At 35.2% G+C, this 22,393-nt stretch overlaps 1 protein-coding gene across 1 annotated transcript in view; it reads left to right on the top strand.

Annotated features, from left to right (window-relative positions):
• Window positions 1-22,393, top strand: part of LCORL (ligand dependent nuclear receptor corepressor like) — a 151,789-nt gene that overhangs the window by 29,207 nt on the left and 100,189 nt on the right. The window contains exon 4 of the mRNA XM_077750465.1: window positions 20,924-20,989. Within this exon, the coding sequence (XP_077606591.1) occupies window positions 20,924-20,989 (66 nt within the window). The remainder of the gene's footprint in view (window positions 1-20,923; window positions 20,990-22,393) is intronic.

Genomic DNA, 22,393 nt, shown 5'->3' with positions numbered 1-22,393 from the left:
CCTTGGCATTTATCAAATAAAAATATAAAAGATTTATTTATGTAAATTTTCCCCTATTACTCCTCTTCTCCCAGTTTGAGTTGAGGGCAGAATACTTGCCTCTTCTTAGTTACTGATGTATCCCCAGCTTCTAGAACACCTGGTAGATGTGCAAATATTTGCTAAATGGATAATTGATTAGTTGGGAAGAGACATTTAAACAATTACACATGATTAATTAGAATTGTGATAAGTGCTCGAAAGGGAATAACACTGGTATTATATAAAGCATGTAACAATGGGTCTAGTCTAAAGCCAGATTAGATGAGACAAAGATTTAAACTGAGGCAGTGTTTTCTCCCAGCTTTACTGAGATATAATTGGCAAATAAAATTGTATATTTTTAAGAGTACAATGTGATGATTCAACATATGTACACTTTGTGCAGTGATTACCATAACAGAGTTAACACATCCATTACCTCACATAGTTACCTTTTTTGTGTGTCTATGTGATGAAAAAGCTTAAAATCTACTATTAACAGATTTCAACTTCACAATACAGCATTACTAACTATGCTCTTGATTATATCCCCAGAACTTACTCATCTTTTTAAAATATTTATTTATTTATTTATTTATTTATTTATTTATTTTGAGAGAGTGAGAGTGAATGAATGAATGAATGAATGAATGAATGAATCCCAAGCAGGCTCAATGCCCAGTGTGGAGCATGACCTGAGCCGAAACCAAGAGTTGGATGCTTAACCAACTGAGCTGTCCAAGTGTCCCAGAACTTACTCATCTTATAACTGAAGGCTTGTTCTCCTTGACTAGCATCTCCGCATCTCCCCCACCCCCAACACCCCAGTAACCATCATTCTACTCTGTTTCTAGAGGTTTGACTTTTTTTTAAGATTTCACATAAAACTGAGATCAGATCATACAGTATTTATTAGTCTTTCTCTCTCTGGTTAAGTTCACTTAGCATGATGTCCTCTAGATCCATCCATGTTGTTGGAAATGTCAGAGTTTCTTTCTTGTGGCTGAATAATATTCTGTTGTTTGTATATACCACATTTTCTTTACCCATTCATTCATCGATGGACATTTAGATTGTTTCTGTGTCTTAGCTATTATAAATAATGTTGCAGTGAAGTGGGGGAAGGCCAGATATCTCTTCAAGATAGTGGTTTTGTTTCCTTCAGCTATATATCCAGAAGTGAAATTGCTGGATCATATGGTAATTTCCATTTTTAATGTTTTGAGGAACCTCTATACTGTTTTCCATAGTTTACATTTCCAGCAACAGTGCACAAGGGTTCCCTTTTCTCCATTTCCTCACCAACATTGTTACCTCTTTCTTTTTGATTACAACAATCCTAACAGGTGTGAGGTGATATCTCAATGTGGTTTTGATATGCATTTCCCTGATTAGTGATGTTGAGTTCCTATTCATGTACCTATTGGTCATTTGTATGTTTTCTTTGGAAAAATGTCTATTTAATTCCTCTGCCCATTTTTAAATGGGTTATTTCATGCTTTTGAATTGTGTGGGTTTGTTATATATATATTAAATTAAATATATATAATTATATAAATTATAATATATATAAATATATAAATTAAAATATATATATTTTAATATATATATTAACCCCTTATTGGATGAAACTGGACCACTTGGTTTGTAAGTCTTTTATGTAGGTTGCCATTTCATTTTTTTGGTTATCCTTTGCTGTACAGAAGCTTTTTCGTTTGATGTAGTCTCACACGTTAACTTTTACTTTTGTTGCTATTATTTTTGCTATCCTATTAAAAAAAAAACTTTGGCAAGTCTAATGTCAAGGAATATTTTCCCTATGTTTTCTTCTAGGAGTTATTTGTTTTAGTGATTAATACCAAGATTTTAAGAATTAGTGGGAGTTATACAGACATGTTTTGGGGGTGGAAGCGGGGTAGGAATGTATTGTAGGCTGAAGGAACAGCTTTGTGTGAATGCCTGAGGTGGGGTGTAATGTGGCATTTTTTAAAGTTTGAGAGTTGACAGGGGTGTAGGCTGGGGGGTAGCATGGTACCAGATGGCATATTGACTTTTCATCCATTGTATACTGAAATACTGAACATCTGTAGCAAAAAAAAAAACATTACAATATTAACAATTAAAATAGAAAGAAAGCTCTTAAATGGTAATTTAATTTTTTTATTCTGATACTTGAAAATTAATTAATTAGAAAATGGGACTGCATCTTTCATCTGTGTCTGTGTACTGATGACCTTCAAGTCTTATTTTCTGCCTCTAGGTGTTTTTGTTTGATTTATGCCCACATATCCAGGTTAGCATATCCAAAAGTGAACTCCTTTTATATATACCAATTATGTAAAACAAAAATAAAACCAAACCACTTCTTTATGGATTTTCTGTTTCAGTGAATGTTTATTCACTCAATTTCTCAAGCCAGAAATCTTTAGTCCTTTCAGTCTCCCCTTAAAATAATGAAGCTATGTTAGTATTTAATTATTTTCACTTAATTGTACTATATCACTCAAAGCTACTTTTTTTTTTTTTAAGCTATCCTCTTACTCTTAGGTAAATTTCTGCCTAAACTTAAGTTCTTGTTTTTTTTCTCTGCTTTATTTCTGTAAGTTTTCTGCCATTTATCTTTATTCTTTTCTTATTTAGTCTATATGCCACTTGCTGCTTGAGTGATCTTTTCTGAATGTAAAGCTAATCCTGTCTCTTGACTACTTAAAAGCCTAGCATGGCTCATTCTGACTTTCAAAATAAATATTAACTACTTGGCAAAATGCAGTAGGTCATCCAGGATCTGCATTGTGCTCCTCTCCAGCCATTTATATTTGCTCTTTCTTCATATCACATTCCTTATTTTTGTGATACTTTTTCAATTTCTAGACGTGACTGCTTAAATTGGAATTAGTTAAAACTAAATAAAAATTTAAATCTGATCCTCAGCTCCTGTATTCCACAGCACAGATAGAACATTTCTATCATTTTATAACAGTTCTATTGGATAGTGTTATTTTTGAGTATATCAAGCTTTCTTTTCTCTGTCTTTATGTATGCTCCTCTCCTTTTTAAAATTTTTTTTTAAAGTTTATTTATTTTGAGAGAGACGGAGAGAATGAGTGGGGGAAATGCAGAAAGAGGATAAGAGAGATCCCAAGCAGGCTTTGCACTGTCATTGCGGAGCCCAATGCAGGGCTTGAACTCACAAACTCAGATCATGACCTGAATCGAAACCTAGAGTCGACACTTAACCAATGGAGCCACCCACGTGCTCCATGCTTTCCTTTTCTAAATATGTAATGTGACCTTCCTTGTTTTGCCTAACTATCTTATTCCGTTTAGACTCAGTGTGGGTGTCATCCATTTCTGGAAAACCTTATCTGACACCATCTTTTTCTGTCTCCTCCAACCCTGAAGTCTGAATTCTTGCCTTCTGCCTTAATGTCTATTTCATTTAAATCCAGAAGTCTGTGTTTAGTAGCAAGATTCTAGCAGATACAAAGTATTGAAATTTTGTATAAACTATAGTTTTATTCAATATAGTTTTTAAGTTTATTTATTTTGAGAGAGAATGCACATGCAGGAGGAGCAGGGGAGGGGAGGGAGGGAGTGAGGGAGAGAGAGAGAGAGAGAGAGAGAGAGAGAGAGAAAATCCCAATCAGGCTCATTACTGTCAGCATGGAGCCTGATACAGGGCTCAGGGCTTGACACACAAACTGGGGTCATGACCTGAGCCAAAATCAAGAATCAGATGCTTAACCGACTGAACCACCCAGGCATCCCTACTCAGCACAGTTTTAGGTTGAGCGTAGTGCATGGATTTACCACTATGGAAGTAAAGATACATTTAAATGGATTTATCATCTAAGTACTGACTGAAGAAGCACTTCATTAAATAATTGTGACCTTAGGAAAAAACAATTTGTATGTTATGTACGTCAAAATTATTAGATTTGCTGTATTTGATAAGATTTTAAAACATAGAACCGAATCTAGCAATTCAAGAATCTGTCCAAAGGTAACTTTACAGATTGAAAGCATTGTAATCAGGTGTGTTTTCATTACAAATATACAGTATTAGATTTGTACCCTTCAGGTCAACTTTAATAGCATTATGATAAGCAAAGTGGGGAATGAAGAAAGCATCAGCATGATACCCACCCTCAAGTTTATAATATGGTTACTTATCAGCAGGGCTTTTCTGCTCTCTTTTAGTTATTCACTACTTTCTGTATCTCACCATCACTTGGTATATTTCACTTCTGTAATTATAATTTAAGATATGCGTCTTTTTGTCCAGAATGAGGAGAAAATAGATTTAACTAAGTTTAAGCCATCAGAAACGGTATTAGTGCCCAAAGACTAGAAAGGAAAATGAGATTCTTCCCCCCTCCCACCCAAGAAAGCTTCACATTTTTGCCCAGAGCTAGACTTTTGTCCTAGGAAGGGGACAGAAAACATGTTCTTTTTGCCTCTTTGTAATAGATTTGGTGACTGTATTTTCCAAACCAGAGATCTGGGTGCATCTTATAAATAGAGGAGGGTTTTGGTTTTGGTTTTGGGGGCTGTTAATCAGTCCAGCAATATAAAATTACTGTGGAATAGGTTTATATGCCAAATGTAAGAATGACACTTTATGGGTTATGGAAACAGTAGATTTCCCAAAATATTTTTAGTTGCAAATACTCAAATTTGGAAGTTATAACTACCAGAATCCCAGTTTTGTTAACTTACTTGAATTTAGCTACACTTGGTGTTGGAAAGGCTTCCTTGATACAGCTTAGGTACTTAAATTGTGTCGTAGAAATAAATGCAATCATCATTTAAAGACAAACAGATATTAATGAGGAATGTTTTCGTTAGGGGTGTTTTCTTAGAAGACATAGGATTTGAGTTAGGCAAAAGAAGGGATGGAGAAGAAAAAAGAGTAGAGCCTATAGAGGCAGAGAAAAAGGAATGAATAGAGTGTTTTGAGAATAGTTGATACAGGTAAGAATACCTAACTAAAACAGGACTGACTGGTGGTGAGAGTAGTTTGGCTAAGTAAAGTAGAGTAACTTAAATTTATTAATCGTATACTTTTAAAAAAAGCATTTTTCTCTAATTTCCATCTATACATATAGAAGTTGGTCTCACCTATGAAGGAAGGGGTTAGGTTCATCTGAGGAACCCTTTATAAAATCTTATATGAACATATCATATTGTCCTTACATTTGCCTTCTCATCCTTTTAGGCTCAAAAAAGTCTTTTTAAAAAAGTTTTTCTATGTCTATTCTGTGTCATGCTTTTGCTTCAACTCATTTTCTACCCCCATACAGAAGGCTCTATTTTTGAGAATCATGGGATATCTGGTATGCTGTGAACATGTGGAAAGCTAAGTTGCCTTTACACATCACTGATGACTTTGACATCTAATTTTCAGTCTTCCATCTTTACTTTAAACCTTGACATGACATTTGTGGTTGACTTTATTTTTCTTAAGGATAACCAGTCAAGCCATCTAACCTTGTAGTTCATTTCATTCTCAACAATGACCTTTACCTTTCTCCTTTTTAAAAAAAATTTTTTTTATATTTATTTTTGAGACAGGGACAGACAGAGCATGAACGGGGGAGGGGCAGAGAGAGAGGGAGACACAGATTCTAAAACAGGCTCCAGGCTCTGAGCTGCCAACACAGAACCTGATGTGGGGCTCGAACCCACACGTGAGATCATGACCTGGGCCGAAGTCGGACGCTTAACCAACTGAGTGACCCAGGCGCCCCTACCTTTCTCTGCTTTAAATCTCTTATGTCATGTTAAAACATTTTTTAGCAGGTTTATTAAAATATAATTACAGAGAACATTTTATGAGTTCTGACACACAAACAGTTGGATAACCAATTTCTTCAGCCATCAAGATAAAGAGCAGTTCTATCATCTCTAGAAGTTCTTTTGTGCTCGTTGGTAGTCCTTTCCTTACCTATATACTTTGGCACTGGCAACCACTGATCTGCTTTTTGACCCTACAGTTTTGCTTTTTCCACAGTGTTCTAGAAATGGAATCATACTGTATATACTTTTGAGTCTGGCTTCCCTCACTTAGCAATATGGATTGAGATATAGCCATGTTGTTGCTTGTATCAGTTGTTTGTTCCTTTTGCTGAGTAGTATTCCATTGTACCATGGTTTGTTTATCCATTTAACCGTTGAAGATCATTGTGTTGTTTCCAGTGTTGGGTAATTGTGAGTGAAACTCCATGAATACTTGCTTACAGGTTTTTGTGTAAATGTAGTTTTCATTTCTCTTGGGTAAATGTCTAGGAGTGAGATTGTGGATCATGTGAAGTTGTCCAGCTGTTTTCAAAAGTTGTTGGGCCATTTTATATCCTTATCAGCAGTTTATGAGAAATTTATTTGCTGTACATCCTTACCAGCATGTGGTATTAGCAGTTTCTTAGTAGCTATTATAATGGGTATGTAGTGATATTTTATTGGAATTTTTTTTTTAATGTTTTATTTATTTCTAGGAGAGAGAGAGACAGTGTGAGCAGGGGAGGGTCAGAGACAGAGGGAGTCACAGACTGAAACAGGCTCCAGGCTCTGAGCTGGCAGTTAGCCCAGAGCCCGACGCGGGGCTCGAACCCACGAACCGCGAGATCATGACCTAAGCGAAAGTTGGACGCTTAAACCTACTAAGCCACCCAGGCGCCCCTATTGGAATTTTAATAGGGATATCAATGATAAAGAATGTTGGGCACCTTTTCATGTGCTTATTTGCCATCCATATGTCTTCTTTGGTGATTGTATTTGTTTAAATCTTCTATCCATTTGTTAAAAATTTGAGTTTGTTTTACTGTTTTTGAGAGTTCTTTAGTCTAAGTACAAGTCATTTATCAGTTACAGGATTTGCAAAATTTTTGTATATACTACTGACCAATAGCACTACTTATTTTTACTTTAGTAGTTGATTATCTTTTAGAGTTATTAAAAATGAGAAAATCATCTTTCATATTTACCTTCATCTTAACAATTTTTTAGAAAATTTTATTTTTTTGGTATATACCCAAAGGTCTGTATTTCTTCTGCCTGAAATAATTCTTTTGCCTGAATAACTTCCTTTAGTATTTCTTGTATTGTGGCTCTTGTGATAATTTTCTCGCTTTTGCGGGGGGACAGAGTCTGAAATGTATTTCATCTTAGTTTTTGAAAGATATTTTACTGAATGTTGAATTCTGGGTTGATAGTTTCTTTCAGTACTTCAAAGATGTCAGTCACTACATTGCCTTCTGGCATGCATAGTTTTGGATAAGAAATGTGCTGTAATTCTTATCTTTGTTCTTGTGAATGTAATTTAGGGTATTACAAAAAATAGACATTAACAAATTAAAAAAAAAGATTCTAATTAAACAAATATAGACTTACGTTTTGGGACTTCAGGGACATAAATGTAGCCTCACTAATCATTGGAAATTGTATAATGCTTGGGATACAGTTGGGTTTCTATTTTAGAGTGTTGCTAAAAAATAAATTCTGGGTTAAAAACTACATATATAAAGCAGAATTTCAGAATGTTTTGTACACATATACAAATATAAAATAATTATTTTTAACTTTCAAAAAATTTTCTTATCAAGAAAAACTGTACAAATAATAAAATTTTAAAAAGTGTCTATGCTATATTAAAACAAAATAAACTTCTGTGTGGGAGAACAAAATGCAAAGTCAAGCCATAGTTGGGGGGTAGATGTAGTTCATGAAATTGAAAGTTGTCATTTAGAATACCTAACACTATGAATATTTTTATTATTTTATTTTATTTTATTATTTTATTATTTTTTAAAAATATTTTTATTTATTTCTAGGAGAGAGAGAGAGACAGCATGAGCAGGGAAGGGTCAGAGAGAGAGGGAGATACAGACTCTGAAATAGGCTCCAGGCTCTGAGCTGGCAGTCAGTACAGAGCCCGATGCGGGGCTCGAACCCATGAACCGTGAGATCATGACCTAAGTGAAAGTCGGACGCTTAACCGACTAAGCCACCCAGGCGCCCCTATTTTATTTTATTTTTTAAAATTGTTTAACGTTTTATTCTGAGAGAGAGAGAGACACACACACAGTGTGAGCAGGGAAGGGTCAGAGAAAGAGGGAGACACAGAATCTGAAGCAGGCTCCAGGCTCTGAGCTAGCTGAGAGCATAGAGCCCAACGCAGGGCTTGAACCCACAAACCATAAAATCATGACCTGAGCTGAAGTCTGATGCTTAGCTGACTAAGCCACCAGGGCACCTCAACACTATGAATTTTTAAAAGGCCAGCTATCAGCTGAAAAGTGGGAGAAAGCCAATTGGAACATAAAACATTTCAAAATATGCTGAACCTCAGTAATAACTTAAGGAACTGCAAATTAAAATGATAAATGATTTTATTTTCATGTGTTTGACAAATATATAAAGTCAGATAATACCAAGCTTTAGTTATTGGGAATATAGGAACTCTTTTTTTTCAATTTTTGTTTTTTAATTTTGTTTTTGTTTTTAATTTTGAGAAAGGCAGAACGTGAGTGGGGGAGGGACAGAGAGAGAGGGAGACACAGAATCCGAAGCAGGCTCCAGGATCTGAGCCGTCAGTACAGAGGCTGACGCGGGGACTGAACCCACTGATTGCAGATCATGACCTGAGCCAAAGTTGGATGCTTAAGCAGCTGAGCCACCCAGGTGCCCCGAGAAAATAGGAACTCTTAAACATTGCTGATAGACTTGTAAAATGATTCAACTATATCATGAAATATTTGGGAAAGTTGAAAATGTACATACATTAGGGCCAAGTAATTCCATTTATAGATTTCCATCCATAAGAAACTAACACTTGGACAGGATGACACATTTTTGAAGATTTTTAATGCAGCATTACTTACAATACCAAGAAAAGTGAAATCACATAGCCCTCAAAAAACGGATAAACTGCATATATTTATGTAAATGAATTCTATATTATAGTCAAACTGAATGCACAAGGAGTTTTTGTCTTTTGTTAAGGGTGATCTAAGTTATGTTAAATCCTTCTGCTGAAAACAATGAAAAAATGTTAGATTTAAAATATTAAGAGAATTGAAAAGGTAGTTGGGAATACCCAGGCTAATGTTAGAGGTAAGTAGAAAATAAAAGGCAAAAGCTGCTTGAGTTTGAAGTCCTTTTTTAATATTTTATATTTGTGTTTTTCTGACTGACTAGGCAAAAGGATCAGAATTCAAGCCCTAGAGCTTGTCTGAGATAGACAGGAGATCTTCTGGAAATTAAGCTAGGTTTCTCAGGGCCATTCCTTCAGGGTAAAAGCAGCCAGACTTAAAATCATCCTTCCTCTCTGTAGTTCCAAAACTATTGCCTGAGGAGCAGAGTAGGAAAGGAGAAAAATATCTGGGATTGAATTTGTCACAGACTGGCCTACTAGCAGATCTGTATCCCGAGTAGATTAAGAAACCTCAAACTATGATATTGGTTTGAAGTATTACTATGGTCTGAATTTTTGTGTTCCTCCCAAATTCATATGTTGAAAACTTAATGCCCAAAGTAATATTAGGAGGTAGGGCCTCCCAGAAGTGATAAACATCATGAATGCGGAGCTCTCATGGAATTGGGATTAGTGGGNAATACCATCTGTTAAAAAGGCTGTCTTTTTTCCATTGGATGTTCTTTCCTGCTTTGTCAAAGATTAGTTGGATCAGTACCCTTTTAAAGGTGGCCCCAGAGAGCTAGCTCTCTCCTTCCACTTATGTTGAGGACACATAGAGAAGTTGGCTTTCTGTAATCTAGGTGAGAACCTTTGCCAGAATCTGACCACACTGGCACTCTAGCCTGTGCTTCTAGCCTCCAGAACTGTGAGAAATAAATGTTTGTTGTTTATAAGCCACCCAGTTTTTGTTATTTTAACAGCCTGAATGGACTAAGACAATTGTGTATTAGTTTCCTACTGTTGTAACAAATTAGTGGCTTAAGGTAACACTAGTTTATTTTCTTACAGTTCTTGGGTCAGAAGTCTGAAGTCGGCCTCAGTGGGCTAAAATCAAGTTGTTGGCAGTGCTGTATTCCATTATGAAAGAAGCTCCAGGGGAGAGTACATTTTCCTGTGTTCTCCAACTTTTAGAGATTGCCAGCGTTCTATGGCTTGTGGCCTTTTCGCCTCTTTAAAATTTTTTAATGTTTATTCTTGAGAGAGAGCATGCATGAGTGCACAAGATGGGGAGGGACAGAGAGAGAGAGGAAGAAACAGAATCCGGAACAGGCTCCAGGATCTGAGCTGTCAGCACAGAGCTCCATGTGGGGCTCGAACTCACAGATAGCAAGATCATGACCTAAGCCAAAGTCTGATGCTTAACCCACTGAGCCACCTAGGCGACCCCGCCTCTTTCCATCTTTAAAGCCAGCAATGGCCAATTGAGTCTTTCTAATGGTACCATTTCATTCATTCTCTTCTGCCTGTCTCATCCCAATTTAAAGATTTTTATGATTATAGTGCATCTACCAATATGATCTTATTTTAAGTTCAGCTGATTGGCAATGTTAAATTCCAATCTGTAACCTTAGTTCCGTCTTGCCATGTAACATAATTTATTCATGGGTTGTGTGAGGCCATTCATTATTCTGCCTACCACAAGATGGTTTCTAACTGATAGTGCCTGGAAACATGCCTTCTGGAAACCATCAGGAAGTATCTTGGGAGGAGGGTACATCCATCCTAAGTCTTAGGGAATATTTAATCTTTTGAGGGCAAAAGTCAGTAAGTACTGAATTAAATGCACAAAGAAATAGGCAAGATAAGCAAGAACCATGAGACAGCAGAACACAGTCATATGCTATAAGATACTGGAATGATCAGATACTTATTTTTCTTTATTTTAAATTATTTTTTAAGTTTATTTTGAGAGAGAGAGAGAAAGTGCACAAGTGGGGGAGGAACAGAGAGAGAGAGAGAGAGAGAGAGAGAGATTCCTAAGCAGGCTTCACAGTGTCAGTGGAGAGCCTGATGCCAGCTCAGTTCCACAAACCATGAGTTCGTGACCTGAGCTGAAATCAAGTATCTGACACTTAACCAACTGAACCACTGAGCGCCCCCTTATTATTTTTATTATTATTTATATATTCTGAGAGAGGGTGAGAAAGTGCATGAGTGGGGGAGAGCAGAGAGAGAGAGAGAGAGAGAGGGAGAGAGAAATCCCAAGCAGTTTCCATGCTGTCAGTACAGAGCCCAGTGTGGGGTTCAACCCCAGAACTGTGAGATCATGATTTGAGCCAAAATTGAGAGCTGGTCGCTTAACCAACTAAGCCAACCCTCCTACCCCAGATACTGATTTTTAAAATGATTATGCTTACCATATTTAAAAAAACAACAGGGAATAGGGAGCTATAAAAAATGTTAAAACATTTGGGGCACCTGGCTGGTTCAGTTGGAAGAACCTGTGATTCTTGGTCTTGGCATCATGGGTTTGAGCCCTACATTAGGTGTAGAGATTACTAAAATAAATAAAAGTTTTAAAAAATGTTAAATATTTGAAAAAGAACATAGTAAAGCTTGTTCAAATAAAATTATTGAACTGACAAGTAAGCAGATGAACTTCCACCACTGACCAGGAGAAAGTAGGAGGGTTTCCTCCTGTGTAGACAGATAGGAAACTAGAGTGTATATTTAATATCATTTTTTTTCAGCATTGGAAAACAGGTAACATAGGAGTGTGTGTCCCTGAGAAAAATGAAATTAATGATACAGGCTTTATGATCATTCCACCATTTTGCTTGGAGGTCATATCTATACTGTAGCACAAGCAGGATGAACCCAAAAAGAGCCCAGGAGTCTCACTCACTTAATAAGATAGAAATCAACGTTTATAGTGTTTCAAGTGGCTAGAATTTGTAGGAGCAAAGTACCAGAAAGGAGAGAGATACACAGAAAAAGAGCTTAAGAAACCAGCACGTGTTACCCTTGAATCTTTAAAAACCAGTTCATGTGTAAGTAAGAGGACATTCCACAAGGGCTGATCAATAACACTTTTAGGAAAGAGTGATTACCAATGGTTGTAATCTGAGTAATTTCCAGAATTCACACAGGGTTGGGAATCATTCAGGTTCCCACTACCAGAGTAAGAGCAATCATGGAATGCAAGAGGTGTTCAGTGGAGTTCCATGAAAGCTAAACGTAGTAGCGGGAAGACTTTTTCTGTTTCTGTTTGAAAACCCTTTTTTAAAAGCCTCAAAATGATCTTCAAGTATTTTAACTTGTATCAATAAAATATGACACTCTAAAGGAAAACAAATTGAGCAATAACAATGTAAAATTCATAATGTCTGGCATCCACATACAATTACTAGATGTCCAAAAAAGTAGGAAAATGTGTCTCATCATCAGGAGAAATATCAGTTAATAGAATTAGACTAGAAATAATAGGTAATTAGCAGATAAGGATATTAAACTGTTTTTAGAATTTTCACAGTGTACTCAAGGACCAAGGGATAACATAAACATAATGAAGAGCATTATGGAGAATATAAAAAGGAAAACTGTGTAAAAAGGAAACAATTGGTGCTGGATCAAATATATGTGAATATAGAAAAAAAGAAAAAAGATGTCAATATTGAAAAAAAACCATAATTCCTATCATATCATTCACAAAAAAATAAAAAAGACCATAGACCTAAATGTAAAACTTAATAAAACTTTTTTTTTAAAGAGCATAAACGGGAGGAGCAGAGAGAGAGAGAGAATCCCAAGCAGGCTCCACCGTGTTAGCACGGAGCCCAGTGTGAGCCTCAGTCCCACAAACCGTGAGATCATGACCTGAGCCAAAATCAAGAGTTGGATACTTAACCAACTGAGCCACCCAGGCACCCCGAAATCTCTAAAACTTTTAAGAGAAAACTTTTGCAGTCCTATGGTAGCACTAAAAATCTGGAGGTATTGCTAAAAAACTAATGATGGCAATTTAATAGAATACTAAAAATTCTTATTTAATCTAAAAGAATATTGTGGAGATGAGAGTCAGAGGAATGAACATACAATAGATATGGCAGAAAACAAATAAGATGGTAGTTATAAACCCAGCAGCATTGATAATTACATTAAATATTAATGGTCTAAACATTTCAGTTAAAAAGTAGAGATTTACAGACTGGATAAAAATGGGAGATTCAACTGTGTGTTGTCCACACGAAGCTCCATGTAAGAATAAAGGGATAACATAAAGGTTAAAAAGGATGGAACAAGATAAAAGAAAAAATGCCATGGAATGTCTGGGTGGCTCAGTCAGTTAAGTGTCTGACTCCTGGTTTTAGCTCAGGTCATGATCTCATGGTTTATGGGATCAAGATCTGTATTGGGCTCTGTGCTGATAGCTCAGAGTCTGCTTGGGTATTCTCTCTCCCCCTCTCTCTCTCTGCCCCTCTTCCACTTGCTTGCCCCCATCCCCCCCATCATTTTCTATCTCAAAAATAAACTTTAAAAATTTTTTTTAAAAATGAAGGAAAATGCTAATCATGAGAAAGTTGGTGTGGCTGATACGACATGAGACACCGTAGACATCAAGGAATAGGGCTTTAGAACAAGGGGAAAGGGGAACATTTTTAAAATGATGATAAGATCAGTTCACAAAGAGGAGCTAATAAAAAAACATATGCTCCAAATATACATAGATATATAAACACACATAAATACCTAATAACAGAGCTTCAAAATACACAAAGCAAAAGCTAACAACACCTAAAGGAGACTGATAGTAACTGCAGATACACATTCTTTTCAAGTGTATATGGAATATTCACCAACATACCACATCATATGCTACTTGTAAGTCTCAACAAATATAAAACAATTGCAGTCTTACAGAATATGCCTTTATGATCACAAGGATTCAGTTAGAATTTAGTAAAGATTTTTGGAAAATGACCAAAATGTTGGAAATTAAACAACACATTTATAGCCTGTATGTAAGATTAGACATCATAAGGGAATTACAAGCATTTTGAACTGAATGAAAATGGAAAGACAGTTGATCAGAATTTATGAGATGGAGCTAAAATACTGAATATAGAGAAGCTTATAGCTTTAAATGCTTTTATTAGAAAAGGACAGTGAGGGTGCCTGGTTGGCTCAGTCAGTTGAGTGTCTGACTCTTGATTTCAGCTCAGGTCATGATCCCAGGGTTGTGGGATTGAGCCATGTGTCAGGCTCCATGCTGAGTGTGGATCCTGCTTAAGATTCTCTCTCTCTCCCTCTGCCCCTTTCCCACTTACACACTCTCTCTAAAAATATAAACTTTTTAAAAAGCGCAATGGAAAAAAAAAATCAATGATCTAAGCTTCCATCTGGAAAACTTAGAAAAATTAAGCACCAATGAAAAGTTAATTAGAAGGAAGGATGTAATAAAGGTAAAGCAGAAATCAAAATCACAGAAATGGATGAAAAGTAAAGAAAATCATTGAAACCGGAGCGCCTGGGTGGCTTAGTCGGTTAAGCGTCCGACTTTCGCTTAGGTCATGATCTCGCGATTAGTGGGTTCGAGCCCCGCGTTGGACTCTGTGCTGACTGCCAGCTCAGAGCCTGGAGCCTGTTTCAGTCTGTGACTCCCTCTCTCTCTGACCCTCCCCTGCTCACGCTGTCTCTCTCTCTCTCCTAGAAATAAATAAAAAACATTAAAAAAAAATTAAAAAAAAAAAAAGAAAATCATTGAAACCATCAATGAGATGGGGGAGCACTTGGGTAGCTCAGTCAGTTAGGCCTTTAAGCGTCCAACTTAGGCTCAGGTCATGATCCCATGGTGCATGAGTTTGAGCCCCATGTCCAGCATTGTGTGGACAGCTCAGAGCCTAGAGCCTGCATCGGATTCTGTGTCTCCCTCTCTCTCTGTCCTTCCCCTGCTTGTGCTCTGTATCTCTGTATCTCTCTCTCTCTTTATATCTCAAAAATAAACATTTTAAACAATTAAAAAAAAACAGTACTAAAAATGAAAGAGGACTATCACTACAGATTCTACAGACATTAAAGGGTAATATGAAACTCTTTTGGACAACTTTATGCAAATAAATACTATAACTTATAAGATACTAATGGCCAAAAGTGACTTAGTTAAGAAATAGATAACCTGAGTATTTTTTTATTGATTTAAAAAACTGAATTCATAATTTAAAACCTTACCATAAAGCAAACTCCAGGTCTGATTTATAGTTAATGAATAATACTAAAATATACAAACTCAGAAAATAGAGAATAGCTAACTTCTCAGTTTGTTTTATGAGGCCAGCATTATTCTGTTACAATAACAAAATAGAGACATTTCGATAGAAAGAATGCAAACAGTCTTTAGTCATCAGGGAAGTGCAAAATAGGATCATGTGAGATACCCATACACATTCATTAGAGTGCTAAAGTTGATAAAGTTCTGGTGCAACTGGATCTCCTGTATTATTACTGGTTGGAATGTAGAAAAACTGCAGTCATTTTGCAAAACAACTGTTGATTTCTTGAAATTTAAAAACAAACCAAAGCAACTTTACCACAAACTTCAGCAATAACAATCTTAGATATTTATTAGAGAAATTATGATATATTTATAAAGATTTATACATACATGTACATACCAGCTTTATTTATAATAGTCACACATTCTAAACAACTCAAATGTCCATTAACAGGAGAATTGATAATTTATAGTATATTGATATAAGGGAATACATCTCCACAATTAAAAGGAAAGTAACTACTGATAATATGTAACACCATGAATGAATTTCAGGTCAAAAGAAGCAAGACACAAAAGAGTGTGTGTTTGGTGATTCCATTTAGATGCAGCTCTAGAAAAGACAAGTCTAGTTTATAATGACAGAAGATAGATTAGTGTTTCTTTTATAATGACAGAAGATAGATTAGTGTTTCTTTGGGCTTTGGATTGTTTCAGGCAATTTACTCAAAATGGCACAAGGTTATCATTTTAGCTGATGGAAATATTCTGTCTTGATTGTATTCTTGATTAAATGAAAGTATGCATTTTTCAAAATTTATTGAACTTTATCCTTAAAATTAATACATGGTATTGTATGAAAATTGTATCTCTTTAAAGTTGACCTAAATCAGAGGATATGTTTGTCAGTTGATTGTACGATAGAGGGAATTTGTGAAATGGAATATTAACCAAACTGCAGTTATGAAAAGAGAAAGGTAAAATACAGAAGACAGCAACATAAAGTATATAGTGAGGGTGACTTAGACACTTTTATTCAGTCTTACGAAGGGTGTCATCAGCAACAGGAACTACTTTAGGCAGAAGAGAAGTAGTCCAAGATGGATGCTTTGAGTTATAATAAGTATTGAGCAAAGACAGTGGTCAATATGTGTCTAAACATAAAAGAAAATAATGCTTCTTAGTAAAGTACACAGAACAATAGCATAAATAGGGAGGAGGTCTGAGTCTTACAATGACGGGTAAAGATTTTGAATAACTTTAGATTTATATCCTAATTTCAGGGTTAACTTCAAAAAGCATAGAAATAAAAAGACACAATTTTCAAATTTATAGGGAAAAAAATGGAATGAAAAATATTCAGTCAATTCCAAAATTTGCAAGAAAGGAGAGAAACAGAAACATAGAACCTTGATAAATATAGAACAAAAGTAGATAAAAAATGTAAACCCAAATATATTGGTAACTCTTTTAAATTTAAATTACTAAATTCAGACAAAATGTCAGAGTGTTTTTATTTTAAAAGGATATCCCACATTAACAATACAGAAAGCTTGTAAAATAATTGAAAAAGCTCTGTTATGGAAACAATAGAAAAATGTTTTATTTTATAGCTGTATAATATGAGACCATATAGTCTAATGCAGAACTCATTGCTAGAAATAAAATAGGCCGCTTCATAATTGTATAAAATTCTAGTCACCAAGAAGCCATAAAAGTTATATACAATTATAAACACTTTGTAATACAGCCTCAAAAATATATAAAGCAACAATCAAAGAAATAGAAAAATACACAGTTTTATGGAAGATTTTAGATACTTTTCTCAACAGTTGGCAGAGACATAACAAATGAATAAGGATGATTTAAAGAGTACAATTAATATGGCTAAACTAATGAACAAATACAGAATGCTGTATCCACCAATTTAGAGTGCATATTCTTTTCAAAAATATGTAGAGAATTTTCAAAAGTTGTCTATATCGACCATAAAAACAATCTCAGAAAATTTTAGAGAAATTTTCAGAAATAATATTGGGTGTTTTCTTCAAATAAATTAAGAAATATGCTTCCAAAACTATGGATCCAAAAAGGAGTCATAATAGAAATTAGGAAGTATTTTGACCAAATAATGAGAAAATATGAATGTATCAAAAGTTGTGGAATGCAGCTAAAGGAGTACTTAGATGGAAATTGATAGCTTTAAATACATATGTTAGGAAAGAAGAATGGCTGAAAGTTAATGAGATAAACATCCATTTAAAAAGGAAAAATAAGAGCCAAATAAACTCAAATTAGAGGACATGAAATAAAAGCAGGAGCAGAAATTAATGGATAAGAAAACATACATACAAAAGAGAGGATCAAGGAATCAAAAACCATTCTTTTTAAATTAAAAAAAAATTGAGAAACCTTTAATGAACTTGATTGAGAAAAATGAGAAAGCATAAGTAGCCCGAGTAAGGAATGAAAAGCAAAAAGGACACAATTGCTGATGTTGTTGACATTAGATAGATAAAAGAATATACTGAAACATTTTATGCAAGTAAATTGAGAAATATAGTTGAAATGGGTAGCTAACATAAGAAACAGAATACCTTGGGTGCCTGGGTGGCTCACTCAGTTAAGCCTTTGACTTTGGCTCAGGTCACGCTATCATGGTTCATGAGTTTGAGCCTTGTGTCTGGCTCTGTGCTAACAGCTTAGAGCCTGGAGCCTGCTTCAAATTCTGTGTCTCTTTCTTTGGAGGATCTGAAGCAGGCTCCTCACTGAGAGCAGAGAAGCTGATGAGGGGCTTATACCCACTAACATGAGATCAAAACCTGAGCCAAAGTGGACGCTTAACCGACTGAGCCACCCAGGTGCCCCACATGGTGTTATTTTAAAAGAATATAGCCAACATTATATTTAATGATGAAACTTTTAATCTTTCTCATTTAGATCAGATATAAGTAATTAACCTTAAAAATAAAACTGACAGTTATTTTACTCGCGAAAGATGTATTTATTTAGGAATAGCAGAGAATTGTCATCCTGGACAAGCAAGCTAGGGCAAAACCATAGGCAAGTCCCCTGAACAAGTTTCTTTTTTTATAGAGGAAAGGAGGAAATTGGATGGGCTCTTATAAACACCGGAGCAAACTGGGAGTTCAGAGTATAGTGGCCTATCATTGGCTGAGTTATAGAAATCTCTCATTGGCTAAACTGTTGCCAGGGGAGGAGGAAAGCCTTTTTTTTTCTTTTTTTTCCTTCCCTTCCGGCACAATCAGGTAGTATCCACATGCAAAGTTCCTCTCTACTTTTAGGTCTGCAATGACAACTTGTGGTAGGACATGAGAGCTCCCACTGCTGGCCTCCTGCCTCCATTCTAAATGAAATTTCCTTTTATTAATTTTCACAAAGTTGAGGATGTCTACTATTATCACTAATTTTCAGTATTATAGTGGAGGCCCTAGCTAAGGCAGTAAGACAAGAACAGGAAAAAAAGAAAACAGTAAGGATTTGAAAGGAGAAAACAAAACTACCATTATCTATAGATGATGTGTTTGCGTATGTAAAGAATATCCAGATAAGTTTTTAGCAATGTTGCTTGATATTGAGTCAATATACAAACATCAGTTAGTTTCTATTAACTTATAAGAAACGAAACTTTTGATTAAAGATGTTTACAGCAGCACCAACACTATGTACTATGAATAAATCTTAACAGGATATATGTAAGACCTTGGTCTTATCTAGGGAGGAGCTCAGAAACCCAATAAAACAAGAGTATAAGTCCTTGTTTGCTTTCTTTTCAAATTTAAATCTAGGGAAACATTCAGCATTTAAATTCAGTTGGTTTATATAGGCAATACATTATATAGGCTTATACATTTTGTCCAATATATATCACAGAAAAACATCTTATAATAGTTGTTTAAAATGTTATTTTTGGAGCACATTGGTAAATAGAGTATCTTAGTAATAGAAAGAGATTTGGAGTTCTTTCAGTCTGAGTCTTTACCCAAACTGGAAGTCTTTTTTTTTTTATTTTTATTTTTTTTAATTTTTTATTTATTTCTAGGAGAGAGAGAGAGACAGTGTGAGCAGGGGAGGGTCAGAGAGAGAGGGAGTCACAGACTCTGAAACAGGCTCCAGGCTCTGAGCTGGCTGTCAGCACAGAGTCCGACGCGGGGCTCGAACCCACGAACCGCGAGATCATGACCTAAGCGAAAGTCGGACGCTTAACCGACTAAGCCACCCAGGCGCCCCTGGAAGTCTTTTATATAGCATTTTTGAAACGTCTCTCTGGTGATAGTTCATTCACTTTCTGCCTAAAAGTTTCAATATAGGAACTAGTACTGAATTGTTTCACAAAGATTCTATTAAGTACATATTTAACAGGTATCATGATAACTATTTTGTCAAATCTAAGACATCATCTGTTGTAAGTTGCATCATTTCTTCATATTCTACTAAATTAAAAAAATGTTGCCACTTCTTGGCTATAACACACCATTGATTTTAATGTACATCTTGATTTCAAAGATACTTTAAAAAATTTTTTAAAGCATCTTATGTGGGTGCCTAGGTGACTCAGTCAGTTGAGCATCCAACTCTTGATTTTGGCTCATGTCATGATCTCATGGTTTGTGAGATCAAGTCCCATCCTGGGCTCCTTGTTGACAGCATGGAACTTGCTTAAGATTCTCTCTCTCTCTCCCTCTCCCTCTCTCCCTCTCCCTCTCTCCCTCTCCCTCCCTTCCTCCCTCCTTCCCTCTCTCTCTCTTGCTTGTACACACTCTCAAAATAAATAAACATTTTTTAAAAATGAGGCATTTTGTGAATTATGAAACATGTCTATGGAAGTATTTCCATTGTTTTACAGTTTAGGAATACCACTAAAAAATACCTATTTTACTTTTCATTGTTCAGACCTATCATGCTACCTTTAAGATTGTTCATCCCTAATTTAAGCATTATTAAATTAGTTCCTTTTCTTGGTTTCTTAGATATTTTGCCATTCTGGTCATTTTTCTTGAGATGCTTTGTAGTTTATTAACTTGCTTAAAATAAGATACAGGCTTCAAAAAGAAAAGTGTAAAATACTAAAATCAGTTTATTCAGAAGGTAGAATACTCTTGTAAATTCATGAACTAGGGTCTTGTTAACTTGACAAGATATTCAGTAATTTTTTTCCTTAAAACAATGTAGATTTAAATTTTGTACATCATACTTTCACAACAAGATTTTCTCCCCATTGATACTCATTTACTCATTCTTGTAATTGGGATTAAAGATGCCACTTTCTTTTACGTTAACGTTTTTTGTAACAAATATAAACTGGAAGGTAGTACACATTTTTAATTCTCTCTACAAAATTACAAAAGAGAAATCTCCCTATAATATTTCAACCTTAGAATATTTCTTTAACCAACTGAGCCACCCAGGCACTCAACCTCAGAATATTTCTAAAGAACAAAGATACTTACTTGTTTTAGTATGAATATTTACATTTGAATATTTTAATTTCTTCACAATCATGTAATTTCTGATAGTCATTGTATGATTGTTTATGGTGTATTGCCTACTTCAGCTTAATACACCTTAAGGAAAAATGACACCTTATAGGATGTAAAATTTATAATTTTTTAAATCTATAGATTTCATGGTTTTTGATGATTATAAAGTTAAACTCTTCCAGTAGGTTATATATTTTTCTCTCTTTTACAACACAGGTTTTGAGAGTATTTTAGAAGGGCTTTATGGACCACGGCTACGAAGAGACCTCAGTTTATTTGAAGGTAATGCTTTTTAAATTTTATTTTAAAATTCTGACCTCCTGTCCCATTTAACAAATGAAAAATTGTTCTATACTCACTTTATATTAAATATGAATTTGTGGTCTTGTTTAATTAGTATTTTTTAAATGAATGAAAACATCCAACTGTTGTTTTTGTTATTAAATAATGTTAGTATAGTCATTTTAAAAACTTTAGTACACTGATCAAAATGGAAACTGAAGCTTGTTTTTGGCTTAATGGTGAAATTTAATTTTTATTATATATTATGTGCCCTCACTCTTCAAGAAGATTTCAAGGGGGTTCAATTAAGTAAATATTTTCTGGTGCTTATGAGATAGGCAGCCTGGAAATCAGATTGTCATTCTGAGAAATCCTGCCATGTGTGTTCAGAGTATTTTTGTGTAATACTATTTGTTATTTATTATAGCCACCTCTTTCAAATGCTATAGCACAAATCCTAGTGGAAGACTTTGATTTATGATATAATTGCAGTGATACCTTAGTTTGGTTGTTTTATTGCTTGCTTGAAAATGTAGAGCACTAGGAAAGAACATTTTGTAGACCTCTGAAATTATATTACAATTTATTTCCAAAATGGGTAGTGCTAGTATAGATTTTCTACTTTGATTTTTGATCAAATTATTTCTGAGTCTTGTATGGGGTCAGTTTTATGTGCTAACTCTGTTAGCACTTCTATTCTTCTATTCTACTTTCGTACCTTCCCTTCTACCAAGACCCAAGACGTCTCTAAAGACCCTTCTTTCTTCCGTATAAATAAGTCTTTTGAGTTGAGGGAGTGATGGTGGGAGTAGTCAGAAGTTTTCTGCTCTTTCTTTATTTTTGAAAAATATTTTTTAATGTTTATTTACTTTTTGAGAGAGAGACAGAGAGACAGAGTGTGAGTGGAGGAAGGGCAGAGAGAGAGAGAGGCAGATGCAGAATCTGAGGCAGGCTCCAGGCTCTGAGCTGTCAGCACAGAGCCTGACGTGGGGCTCGATCCCACTGACCATGAGATTTGACCTGAGCTGAAGTTGGACGCCCAAACGACTGAGCCACCCAGGTGGCCCTGCTCTTTCTTTATTAATGTTGAACAGAACAACTGAGTTATAAGTTCCAGATCTAAAAGTATCTATGAAAGATCATTTGTCCCAACCACCTGTCTTCATTGAGATGAATTGATATACATGTAGAATACAACTTTAAGAATGGAGATTCCAAAATGTGCTTGCTCTACTGTTTTATTATTCTTATAGCTAAGATAAAATTTTAATTTCTCTAAACTTTAATCATTTCTCATGTTGTCATAATTCAACACTGAATTATTTTTACCTGATATATTTTTTAGCAGTTCTAACTGTAGTTTACCTGTTTTTCTGATCTTACAAATGAACAAAGGAAACATTT

The sequence above is a fragment of the Crocuta crocuta genome, unplaced genomic scaffold, assembly GCF_008692635.1.
Source record: "Crocuta crocuta isolate KB4526 unplaced genomic scaffold, BGI_CrCroc_1.0 scaffold179, whole genome shotgun sequence".
NCBI classification, from domain to species: Eukaryota; Metazoa; Chordata; class Mammalia; order Carnivora; family Hyaenidae; genus Crocuta; species Crocuta crocuta.
Note: the sequence above shows the minus strand (reverse complement) of the source record. Positions and strands in the feature narration are given on the sequence as shown.